At 37.9% G+C, this 13,368-nt stretch overlaps 1 protein-coding gene across 1 annotated transcript in view; it reads right to left on the bottom strand.

Moving 5' to 3' along the window:
- The window catches only part of FAF1 (Fas associated factor 1), a 534,220-nt gene that overhangs the window by 292,966 nt on the left and 227,886 nt on the right, over nt 1-13,368 (bottom strand). The window contains exon 6 of the mRNA XM_054488490.2: nt 11,606-11,697. Within this exon, the coding sequence (XP_054344465.1) occupies nt 11,606-11,697 (92 nt within the window). The remainder of the gene's footprint in view (nt 1-11,605; nt 11,698-13,368) is intronic.

Here is a 13,368-nt window from a genome sequence, read left to right as displayed (position 1 = left end):
ATCTTGTCCATAGTTTTATTATAAACCAGATACACCTCTATACATATTATATTGTAAACTCTATGAAAGCAGGACCTTATCTGTCTTGCTCATTATATCCCTAGCACCTAGAACAAAGACTTAACACATTGTAAGATGATACTCAATATATATCTGGTCAATCAAAAGAAATCAAAGCTAAGGCAAATGTGTTTAGAAATGTGTCACTTTACAATATTCGTTCCACAAACACTTCCAAGTATCTACTATGTTTCCGGCACTTTTTTGGGTGGTAGGGATACAACAGTGAACATCAAAAAATCCCTGATTTTCTGTAGGTTTACATTGTGGTGAGAGAAACAGAAAACAAACATGAATATAAATAAATTACTGTGATGGTTAATACTGGGTGTCAACTTGATTGAAAGTATTGCTCCCTTGACTGAAAAGTGTCTGTGAGGGTGTTGCCAAAGGAGATTAACATTTGAGTCAGTGGACTGGGAGAGGCAGACCCACCCTCAATCTGGGTGGGTATTGTCTAATCACCTGCCAGTGCAGCTAGAATAAAGCAGGCTGACTCCAAGTTCTTCAGCTCCAAGTTCAGACTCCAAGTTCTTCAGCTTTTGGACTCTTGGACTTACACTAGTGGTTTGCCAGGGGCTCTCGGACCTTTGGCCACAGACTGAAAGCTGCACTGTCAGTTTCCCTACTTTTAAGGTTTTGGGACTCGGACTGATCCCCTCCACTGCTTCCTTGCTTCTCAACTTGAAGATGGCCTATCGTGGGACTTTAGCTTGTGATTGTGTGAGTTAATTCTCCTTAATAAACTCCCTTGCATATATACATATATCCTATTAGTTCTGTTCCCCTACAGAGCCCTGACTAATACAATTACTAATATCACTAATACAATGCACGGTAGGGATAAAGCAAGATAGAGAGAGGGTATAACAGAGGGGCTGTTTTAGATAGGGGCATCAAGAAAAGCCTCTCTGAGAGTGTGATATTTGAGTAAAGGCCTAAATAAAGTGAAGAAATGAGCCAAGTTGTTACCTGGTAGTATCATTACTGGCATGAGAATAGCAAAGTATAAATGCTCTAAGGTTTAAGCACACTTAGAAGGTTTAAAGAGGAACAAGGAAGACAGTATGGCTGGTGAGCTATGAGCCAGAGGCACAGTGATAAAAGACGAAGTTAGAGAGAAAGTCAGGGATAAGATTATGTAAGTCTTTTATACGTCCCAGTAAGGAACTTGGATTTTTATTAGAAGTGTAATAGAAAGCTAGTGGAGAGGGCCAGGCACAGTGGCTCACGCCTGCAATTCCAGCACTTTGGGAGGCTGAGGCAAGTGGATCACCTGAGGTCAGAAGTTTGAGACCAGCCTAGCCAAAGTAGTGAAACCCTGTCTCTACTAAAAATACAAAAAATAGCCAGGCATGGTGGCACATACCTGTAATCCCACCTACTCAGGAGGCTGAGGCAGGAGAATCGCCTGACCCCAGGAAGCACAGGTTGGAGTGAGCCGAGATTGCACCACTGCACTCTAGCCTGGGCAACAGAGCCAGACTCTGTCTCAAAAAAAAAGAAAAAGAAAAAGAAAACTAGTGGAGAGTTTTGTGCAGGGTAGCTATAATCAAGTTGTAGTTTTATGGAGAAGACTAGTTCATTTACATCTTAGTGAGACAATCTGAACTTGGGGGAAGATGCTCTTTGAAGATAGTAGAATAGATACAGGGGAAAAAGTCATCATTAAATAGTAAGGCTGAGAGAAGCCAAAGAAAAGTTTATCTACTTTTTTTTTCTTTTTTTTTTTTTTTTTTTTTTGAGGCAGAGTTTCATTCTTGTTGCCCAGGCTGGAGTGCAATGGCACAATCTCGGCTCACTGCACCCTGCGCCTCCCCGGTTCAAGCGATTCTCCTGCCTCAGCCTCCCAAATAGCTGGGATAACAGGCATGCGCCACCATACCCGGCTTATTTTGTATTTTTAGTAGAGATGGGGTTTCTCCATTTTGGCCAGGTTGGTCTCAAACTCCCGACCTCAGGTGATCCACCTGCCTTGGCCTCCCAAAGCGTTGGGATTACAGGTGTGAGCCACCACGCCTGTCCTATCTACTCATTTTTATTATCTATGGTCACAAGTGAAATGTACCCGTATTTTTTCTTTTATTTTCTTTTTCTGATTTTGGTATCAAGATTATATGAACATCATAAAATAAGCAGCAATCCCAGCTCAGTGCAACCTCCACCTCCCAGGTTCAAGCAATTCTCATGCCTCAGCCTCCTGAGTAGTGGGGATTACAGGCATGTGCCACCATACCCGGCTAATTACTGTATTTTTAGTAGAGACAGGATTTCACCATGTTGGCCAGGCTGGTCTCAAACTCCCAACCTCAGGTGATCCGTCTGCCTTGGCCTCCCAAAGTGCTGGGATTACAGGTGTGAGCCACTGCACCGAAGCTATCTCACAGAACTGTTTATGTAAGATTGGGATAGGCCAGGTGTGGTGGCTCACACCTGTAATCCCAGCACTTTGGGAGGCTGAGGCAGGTGGATCACGAAGTCAAGAGATTGAGACCATCCTGGCCAACATGGTGAAACCCCATCTCTACTAAAAATACAAAAATTAGCTGGGCGTGGTGGCATGTGCCTGTAGTCCCAGCTACTCAGGAGGCTGACGCAGGAGAGCTGCTTGAACCCAGGAGGCAGAGGTTGTAGTGAGCCCAGATTGAGCCATTGCACTCCAGCCTGGTGACAGAGAGAGACTCCTTCTCCAAAATAAAAAAAAACAGATTGTGATAATCTCTTCTATGAAAATTTATGAAAAATCCTCTGGAGGGTGAAGGGGGTTGGAGCAGCATGTGGAATTTTTGACAACTAATTCAGTTTATTTAATAATTATCATTTTTTCAGGTCATCTCTTTTTTGTACTCATTTTAGTACTTCATGTTTTATATAAAATTTTCCATTTCACCTAAATTTTGGATTTTATTAGCATAAAGACACGGATATTTCATTGTTTATTTTGAAATAATTTATTAATTTATTATTTGCTTAGTATTATTTAATAATTATCTTATTACTTTAAAAATCTCTTCTTAATCTGTAGTTTTAAGTCCCTTTTTTTCATACCTAGTATTTTTATTTATGCTTACTCTCACTTTTTCCTGGCTTGACTTTTCAAGTAAATAGTTCTTATTCTTGTTGCTTGCCTCTGTCATTAATTTCTGCTCTTTAATCTTTCTTTCTATTTTCAGTGCGCTTACTCTGCGGTTATTCTTCTATTTTCTTAAGTTAAACACACAATTCAATTATTTTCTATCTTTCTTATTGTAGTGAATTCTTTAATTTTATGTTGCTTCCACATTCATTTTGAACATTTAATTTTCTCATGCCAGAAGCAGGGCTCCGCTACTCTTGACAGAGTTTCCAGTTCTATACTATATCCAAATGGCTCAGGCCAGTGGTCAGAAATAAGAACTTAGAGGCATCCCTCCCACCTAACAGACCAGGCTCCACATTTTCTTGCAGCTTCCTTTATAAGGACCATTCAGGTATTTGCTCTTGAACTTCCCTTATATATATTGCTAGTTGCTACACGCTTTTCTCTCTCTCTGCCCAACTCTTCATTCCTGCTTCACATGACACATGACACAGGGACAGAGGACTACCCTCCCAACTCATGTCCTTCTTGCCTAGGAACTGAAAGTAAAAATATCTCTGAACTTGTTTCCTATTGTGTTATATTGAATTTGCACCTTCCATCTGAAGAACTAGGAACTGCCCCAAGCTGGGCTTTCCCAGAGATACTGGAGAGAACAAAAGGTCAGGCTCCTAGAGCCAGAGTGATGGTCACGCAGGCAAAAATTGGACACGAGCTAGACAAGAGCCACAAAGGCATCTACCAGTATAAACAAGTTTCCTGTGTGAAGGACCCTCTGGTTACAGGTTAGACAACTAGGCTTTAGGCTGTCCACCATGTGAAAGAAGCATCCCATGAAAGGCACACTATAAACACTCCTGTCCAGTTCCCCTTGATTTCCTGTTAAGGTAAGGTAGCTAACTGCTGAGGTACTAGAACTCCAATTTAGCTGGGGGCTCTCAAAACACTTGTCTTCCTTTTTTTCTTTTTGAGATGGAGTCTCGCTCTGTCCCCAGGCTGGAGTGCAGTGGTGCAATCTTGGCTCACTGCAAGCTCTGCCTCCTGGGTTCACGCCATTCTCCTGCCTCAGCCTCCCGAGTAGCTGGGAATACAGATGCCTGCCACCACACCCGGCTAATTTTTGTATTTTTAGTAGAGACGGGGTTTCACTGTGTTAGCCAGGATGGTCTCGATCTCCTGACCTTGTGATCCACCCGCCTTGGCATCCCAAAGTGCTGGGATTACAGGCATGAGCCACCGCGCCCGGCCTCAAAACACTTGTCTTCTAATTGGTGGACTTAAGACTACAAATTTCTAAGTATCATTTTGGCTGTATCCACAGTTTTAGTACCTAGCAATCTCATTTATGTTCACTTCTAAGTATCTAGTGTTTGCTATTATGACTTCATTTTTATCCATAAATTGTTTTGAAGTAAATTATCTGTAGGATCCAAATGCATGGGGGATTTACGATATATCTTTTTATTATACTTTACTTCTAATTTTATTGCATAATGACCAGACAATGCAGTCAATATGATAGTGATTCTTTGATACTGGCTTTGTGTTCTACTACATGGTCAGTTTTCTAAGTATTCCATGAGTGCTTTATGGGGTTATTGAAATCTTCTATAGCTGACAAAGATGTATTGCTAAATACATTATTATTATTATTATTTTATTTTTTTTTTTTTTTTTTTGAGACGGAGTCTGGCTCTGTCGCCCAGGCTGGAGTGCAGTGGCTCGATCTCAGCTCACTGCAACCTCCACCTCCCAGGTTCACGCCATTCTCCCACCTCAGCCTCCCGAGTAGCTGGGACTACAGGCACCCGCCACCACGCCCGGCTAATTTTTTATATTTTTTAGTAGAGACAGGGTTTCACCGTGTTAGCCAGGATGGTCTCGATCTCCTGACCTCGTGATCCGCCCACCTTGGCCTCCCAAAGTGCTGGGATTATAGGCGTGAGCCACCGCACCCGGCCTTAAATACATTATTTTCTAAAGATTTTGGGTTCAATGTGGAGTTGGTCTATATCTCCTTGTAATTCTGTCCAATTTTGTAGACTTGTGCATACAAGCCCGCAATTGTCATATCTTCTTGGCAAATTGTCTTTCAATGCTATCTGCCTTAAATTCAATTTTATGTGATATAAATATTATTACTATAGTATATTCTTACAGTTAATATTTCCCTGGGGTCACTTTCTTTTCCTTTATTTTCTCTGTCATTTCTTTAAAAGATGTCTCTTTGGTAAACAACGTATGGCTATTTTTGTAAATTCTATTTGAGAGTTTCTGTCTTTAATAGGAGAGTTTAGTACTTTCTTGTTTATGGAGAATTCTGATAAATTTTATTTTTCTTTTTGCCATCATATTTTCTGTTTTCTATTATACTTGTTTTCCTGTGTTTCTGTTTCAGTTTCAAATTCCTGTTTGCTGATGTACTGACTGAGTTCCTCATTCCTTTTTTTCTTCTAGATGTATGCAGGTTATTTACTTTTTTTTTTTTTTAGTGTTTATTCCCTTTATTTATAACACTTATATTTAGATTTATGTTTTTAAAATATAGACTAAAGTTAATCAGTATTTCTAGCCTTCTTCAACTGTAGTTCCCAATAACCACTATCTCTGTGTCGTCACCTCACCTCTACCCCTAACTCAGTTTCTCTATCTGCAAAACAGGTAATCGTATCTACTTGTGATTTACTATGATGACTTAATAAGATAACGCATATAACAGGCTTGCCAAAAAACCTGGCTTCATAAATGTTAATTACTGTGTCACTGTCACTTATCAAACAGTTTAGCTTCATACTCCCTTAACATCCTTATTCTCATAACTATTACCTATTTTCTATTTTGATGTTATCTATAATTTGGAATTTGTCATCAACCATTACTGTAACAGTACTGAAATCTAGATCCCAGAAATGTTCTCCATCTGTCTCCAATCTTCTATTATTACACCTTTCCTACTGTCTCTAAACCTGTTACCTAACGTCATTTCAACACTTAATCCCTGGGCTCCACCCGTATCTCTCTGCTATGAACTGAAGTGTGTCACCCTAGAATTTATATGTTGACTCTCTAACACCCACTGTGACTGTATTTGGAGATAGCGTCTTCAGGATATAATCCAGGTTAAAGGAGGTCATAAGGGCTGGGTCCTAATCTGATGGGATTGATGTCCTTATAAAAAGATGAAAGGAAACCAGAGTTCTCTCTCTCTTCTCTCTCTCTCTGCCATATGAGGACATGGCAGGAAGTTGGGTTTGTAAACCAGGAAAAGAGCTTTCAATAGGAACTGACTCTACTGGAACCTTCATCTTGGAGATTTCCAAACTCAAGAACAAGGAGAAATAAATGCCTATTGTTTAAGCTACCCAGTCTATGGTACTTCGTTATAGCAGCCCTAGCAAACTAAAACAGTTCCATACCCGCTCTGCTGCCCAGGCTGGAGGGCAGCGTTGCAATCTCAACTCACTGCAACTTCCACCTCCAGGGTTCAAGCAATTCTCCTGGCTCAGCCTCCAGAGTAGCTGGGGTTACAGGCGCACACCACCACACCCAGCTAATTTTTGTATTTTTAGTAGAGATGGGGTTTCACCATATTGGCCAGCCTGGTCTCAAACTCTTGACCTCAAGCAATCCACTCACCTCGGCCTCTCAAAGTGTTGGGAATACAGGCGTGAGCCACTGCACTCAATCTTTGGCCACATTTTCTATTTTGGTTTCACTTGTTTACATTTTTCCTACTTGCTGTCTCTTACTCCTTGTGCTTCCAATACTTCTCTAGTATCTTACCTTGACTTCTCCCTCAACTTCTCCTTCCCTTCACCATCAAGTTTTCTGAAAATAACAGTAATCATTTTTTCATTTCTTGTTTATCCATGAAAATCTACTGTAATCGGGTTCTCATTCTCACCATTCTACCAAAAATGATTTTAACAAAGTCATTAATTACTTATATTCCCAATCCAATGGCTTTTTTAATAATCAGCATCTTGGTTAGAACACACTTCAGTATTTTATACTGTTGGACATTTGAAACGAAAAACACATGTAGGCCGGGCATGGTGGCTCAAGCCTGTAATCCCAGCACTTTGGGAGGCCAAGGTGGCTGGATCACGAGGTCAGGAGATCGAGACCATCCTGGCTAACACGGTGAAACCCCGTCTCTACTAAATATACAAAAAATTAGCCGGGCGTAGTCGCGGGCGCCTGTATTCCCAGCTACTCGGGAGGCTGAGGCAGGAGAATGGCGTGAACCCAGGGGATGGAGCTTGCATTGAGCCGAGATCGCGCCACTGCACTCCAGCCTGGGCGACAGAGCGAGACTCCGTCTCAAAAAAAAAAAAAAAAAAAAGAAAAAAAGAAAAACACATGTAGTAGTACAGAGACATACGATTTTGAATTACAGATAGGACATACACAAATGAAAAACTCCACAGGCAACTGGGACATGTGAGTTGCTAAATAGAGATTTGTAAGTTATCTGTACATATTTAGAAATTGAAGAGTTGAGAGTAGATATCAGGGAGAAGGTACAATAAGAAAGACTGCTGAGAAGAGAACTCTCCAGAATACCAACATTTAGAGCAGGTGAAGAAACGAAGAGTTTAGGAAGGAATCTGGGTGAAGCAATCAAAAAGAACACCAGGAATGAGTTGGTATCTAAGAATATTTTCTATACAGGAATAACTTAAGAAAAGGCCTAATCATCTTAATAAATAGGTTACAGGCTACCTAAGGACACAGCTTGTTTTTATTTAGTAAGTAATCAATAAGTCATTGATGAACTGAATCTTTCCTATAATAATATGAAACAGTATAATTAACAGTTTGTTTTCTCCTTCCTAATTTTACTGTGATTTATAATAGAATTTATAGTTGTATCATAGAGGCCACTGGAGTACTGCTTCATCCTTTCAATTAATTAGTGAAATCTGATTTCTTTTTTAAAAGGGCTTAAAATGCTTTTCAACTGCTATAAAGATTATGATTAAGAGTTTGCTCTTCAGTTCTCAGAAAGCTTGAAATTCTGTTTTCTGAAACACATAATTTACTTTAAAAACATTCAGTTTACAATTATAGGCACTCATATGGTAATTTTGCTGCTCTTAGTTTATACCATTTCTTCCCCTACAAAGAAATTATATATTAATACAAAAACTCAATTACCAGGCACCCCCTAGTGGCAGTAAAATCAAGTTAAGAAGTTTTTTTGTTTTTTTGTTTTTTTAATAGGACATGGTTTGAGATACAGTTTTCTGTATGTATACTTCTTTAACAAAACATAAGAGTGGGATGGTTTGTCAGTGAACAATTTAATAACTATTTTATTTTATTTATTTTATTTAGAGACAGGGTCTTGCTCTGCTGCCCAGGCTAAAGTACAGTGGCATGATCACAGCTCACTGTAACCTCGAACTCTTGGGCTCGAGCAATTCTCCTGCCTCAGCCTCCTGAGCAGCTAGGACTACAGGTACGTGCCACAACACCCGGCTATTTCATAAAAATTGTTTGTAGAGATACAATCTCGCTATGTTCTCCAGGCTGGTCTCAAACTCATATTGTCAAGTGATCCTCCCACCTCAGCCTCCCAAAGTGCTGGGGTTATAGGTATGAGCTACTGTGCCCAGCCAACATGTTATTTTATATCTACATTATATTAAATGATTAATAATATACTGTAACTAAGAGTAAATTCACACACTGAAATTTCATGCAAATTCTTAAGAATTATAAGTGAGGTAATATATGCAAATGCAAGAATATATACATAAACCTTCCCATTTTACTCTACCAATTACAGAGTTGTTATATTCATTTGCCAATTCCCAAATATAACACTTAGAATCATAATTATCTTTTTTCTCCTTTTTAGATTATAAATTAGGTTACTAATTACAAATAAGATTTCTAAGAATCCATCAATTGTAACAAAATTCTGCAAAAGCAAATCAGTTTGATTCATTATGAAGTCTAGTACAAAGCAAGTTTATCTGTCTACCATTTTTGATAATATGATATGCTATATAACTTACTATGATATTGTTTGTTTGATTCTATTATATAGTTAAGATGTCAAGCGGCCGGGCACAGTGGCTCACGCCTGTAATCCCAGCACTTTGGGAGGCCGAGGTGGGAGGATCACCTGAGTTCAGGGGTTTGAGACCAGCCTGTCCCACATGGTGAAACCCCATCTCTACTAAAAATACCAAAAATTAGCCAGGCATAGTGGTGGGCACCTGTAATCCCAGCTACTCAGGAGGCTGAGACAGGAGAATCGCTTGAACCCAGGAGGCAGAGGTTGCAGTGAGCTGAGATCATGCCATTGTACTCCAGCCTGGGCAACAAGAGCGAAACTCCGTCTCCAAAAAAAGAAAGAAAGAAAAAAAAAAGATGTCAAAGTATTTTTATTTGATGAGTCACAAAATAAAACTCACAACTTAAAAATAATTATTACCATCAGCTTTTAAGGTTCTGCATGGATTTTGTTTTGTTTTTTAAATTGTCTCCCACAAAATCAGCTTTCAATATATATGGTATTTTAAAAATCTCTAGTTTTATAGAAAGATATATTGAATAAACATACAACAAGAAGTAAACCCTGGCTTTTACGTTATGTGTTAATAAAAAGTACATTAACATGACTTTTACATTAGCAAGAGTCTCCATTTGTCCCTCCTCCCACTACGTTTTTTGTTCACCTTTGAATTTTTCTCTCTTATTCTTCCAATACAAAAAAAAGAATCATTATAACTTGGTAAAAATCCACAAAGCCAACTAGAGAAGTATATTTTAATGCTAGATAAAGTACTCATTCTCCAATAAACACTGCATTTCAGCAGCACTGTAGACTCCTGCTTGCCTAGGGAGTGAGTGACTAGCAATCAAACTAAGGTCAGCTACATGGCAATGAAGAACATTTCCATTAGCCCAGGAAGACATTTTGATAAATCCATTTAATCATGCTACTGGAAAGCAACAGATTATAAACAATGACATCTCTTGTCTGCTTTTAATTATGTGGATTACATATTTTATGACAGTGATTACACTTTGTTAACTAACCAACAAAATAATGTTCTACATGACTAGATACAGAACCATACCTATAACTCTTTAACTTAATCTCATCTGAGGTTTACATCAACATTATTATAAACACATGGACTATAAGTTTGTAGTTTGTAATTTTGTAACTGTGTGCAAATTCCACTTCCCATTAACATAAGGTCTAAACATAGAAAATAAAGAGCAATCCAAGAACTCTTTAAATTCTTAACCCAAAACAAACTATTAACAGACCATCAAATACAACTACACAAGATTTAGCTTTTCAGTTCAGTGATTTCTACTTCAGTGAAGCCAAATTTAATTTTATTTTTGCTACTATCTACCTAAAAATCAAGATATTTGGTAAGTGGTGGGGGGAAAGCTTGACAATATTCAAAATTTAGAGACACAAGTCTCCCTACCACAAAATAATCACCAAGTTGTTGTATTTAAAAGAGAAAAATTTGTATCAACAACAGAAAATCTAAAAATAACTTAAACATAGTTCTGGAATAATACTGTATGAAAAGATTCCTCATAAAAATTATTATCACTAGCATAATCATCCACTATAGGTCAGTTTGCTTCATTAAACAATAAAAAACATAATGTATAATTAAAAATTAAAATCATGTGATCATTGTATAAATGTATTGAGTTCCACTGTGAAAACTGAAAAAACAATGAGACCCTCTATTCCAGAGAGAAAATCTTAAAAAATTTATATCATCAGGCACAGTGGCTCATGCCTGTAATCCCAGCACTTTAGGAGGCCGAGGTGGACAGATCACCTGAGGTCGGGAGTTCACAACCAACCCAACCAACATGGAGAAACCCCATCTCTACTAAAAATGCAAAATTAGCCGGGTGTGGTGGCACATGCCTATAATCCCAGCTACTCAGGAGACTGAGGGAGGGGAATCGCTTGAATCCGGGAGGCAGAGGTTGCGGTGAGCCAAGATCGCACCATTGCACCTCAGTCTGGGCAACAAGAGTTAAACTCCGTCTCAAAAAAAAAAAAAAAAATTATATCAGTGTTTTTCAAGCTTTACTCTGCAGAGCTCAATGAATTTTCCTCAAAGGTATGCTTTCTTCAGCAATGAGAGAGATTGGAACTCCATTTATACTTTCTCTTTCTTCCAACTTGAATCCTTTCCCTTCAGTCAGAGAAGTACCATTTTGACAATTTTTAAAAATTATACTGGAGTTCTCCTAAAGATTTTAAAGTGGTATAAGAGGATTGTACCATTAAAACAAACTATCCAGACCAAATTGTTTCAAACCTGATATACTTCACAGTAGTTGGTAAGGTCAAGTTTCAACAAGACTTGTATTTGATTTAATTTGGAGGTTTATATACAACTTAAAGCAATTTTAACAACTGAGCTTTTCATTTCAGGTTCCCAGGAAATATAAACAACTTACCCAGCATGACTAGATGATGAAGGTGGTGGCAAATCTGGTGTAAGGACATAAAGACTGTTGTTTTTTGGCAAGTGTAGCGATTTTAGGACCGTCTGAAAAAGAAAAAATACAGCAAAAAATGAATGTTGATTATGTTGATTATTCATTATTGATTTTTCCTGTAATTCTTGAAAAATTGTTAATTTTATAGTTTGATTTTTTCATCTTTTGATAATTTCCTAAATAGGGTAATGCAAAAGAACTACTGAATCCAAGTAACCTTATTGCCCATATATATAATATATACATATATATAGGAAATATGGTTGTATACCTATATATAGTATGTATACAACATTCAGGTTTATGCTAGTTTATTTTATATATGTATATGTATACATATATATGTGTGTCTATATATGTATATGTGTTTATATACATACAGATACATATGTATGTGTTTATATACATACGGATCCGTATGTATATGTGTACAGATACATACGGATCCGTATGTATATGTGTACAGATACATACGGATACGTATGTATGTGTACATATATGTTTGTTTATATATGTGTATGTGTATACATATATAAGTGTATGTGTATGTGTGTATACACATATATACACACATACAGATATATAAAATAAACTAGCATAAACCTGAATGTTAATATATAAACTCTTTAGCTCATGAAGCAATACGAACAGATAAGAACACAGTTGGGACTCAATTACTTTTTCACTGAAGAAGTATATCCTTGCAACTAATATATACTTCGTTTCAGGGTCATCATGGCAAAAATTGGCAATATAGGTTTTCAGAGATCATTAGACCTTGAAAAGATCACTGAGAGCACCTCAAGCCAATGATTTTATAGATGGGAAGCTATATAGCCTGAGAGGTTAAGTAACTTGGATGAGGTCTCCAGTGTTACCTATATATCTTTTACTCCAGATATCTTTTTTGTTAAAGCTCTCACTCTTTGGAATGAATAAATTACTACTGGACTACATATGACCTACTATCTTGATAAGCATAGAAAATTTCATTCACTAAATTTCTTTGCCAGAAAACTCACATACATTTCAAACTCCTAACCTGAAGGTAAAAACTTGCTGAAGTACTTCAAACGTTTCTTGACACCAATACACATTAAGAAATACACTGTATACTTTTACATCATAAGCCAGGAAATGCACTTATTCAACAGATATTTATTGAGCCGCCTACTCTGTATCAGGACTACTCTAGCCACTGAGAATATAGCATTGAACAGAATAGCCTAAAATAAAATTCTCTGATCTTAGGGAGCTTACATTTGAGTAGGAACAAATAAAATAAGTAACCCTATATAGTTGAATGTTGAAGGTGACAATTTTTTGACTAAAAATAAAGCAGGGAAGGGGGGATAAAGAATGTGGGGTTGGGGAGCTTGGCAATTTTAAACAGGGTGATCAAGGTGGGTCTCACTTGGAGAATGTGACATTTGAGCAAAAACTTAAAAGGTGAAGGAAGCAAACCGTGAGAATATATAGAGAAAGAATATATTCCTTCCTGGGGAGGGGCAATCTTACACAAGCATGGAACATAAGGAACTTATTCTTAACCCCTCCATGAGAGGACCCAGCTTATTAAGTGTGCAGTCTTAATCCAAGGGTATTGAGACTTACTCTTGACTCAGTTATGTGTTAAATGAAAAGAAATACAGAATTACCCTTATTATTTGAAATACACTCTGGCGTTTCCTATTGTATTCTATTTCTCTTTTTTCATTTCT

Source organism: Pongo pygmaeus, chromosome 1, assembly GCF_028885625.2.
Source record: "Pongo pygmaeus isolate AG05252 chromosome 1, NHGRI_mPonPyg2-v2.0_pri, whole genome shotgun sequence".
Lineage (NCBI taxonomy): Eukaryota > Metazoa > Chordata > Mammalia > Primates > Hominidae > Pongo > Pongo pygmaeus.
Note: the sequence above shows the minus strand (reverse complement) of the source record. Positions and strands in the feature narration are given on the sequence as shown.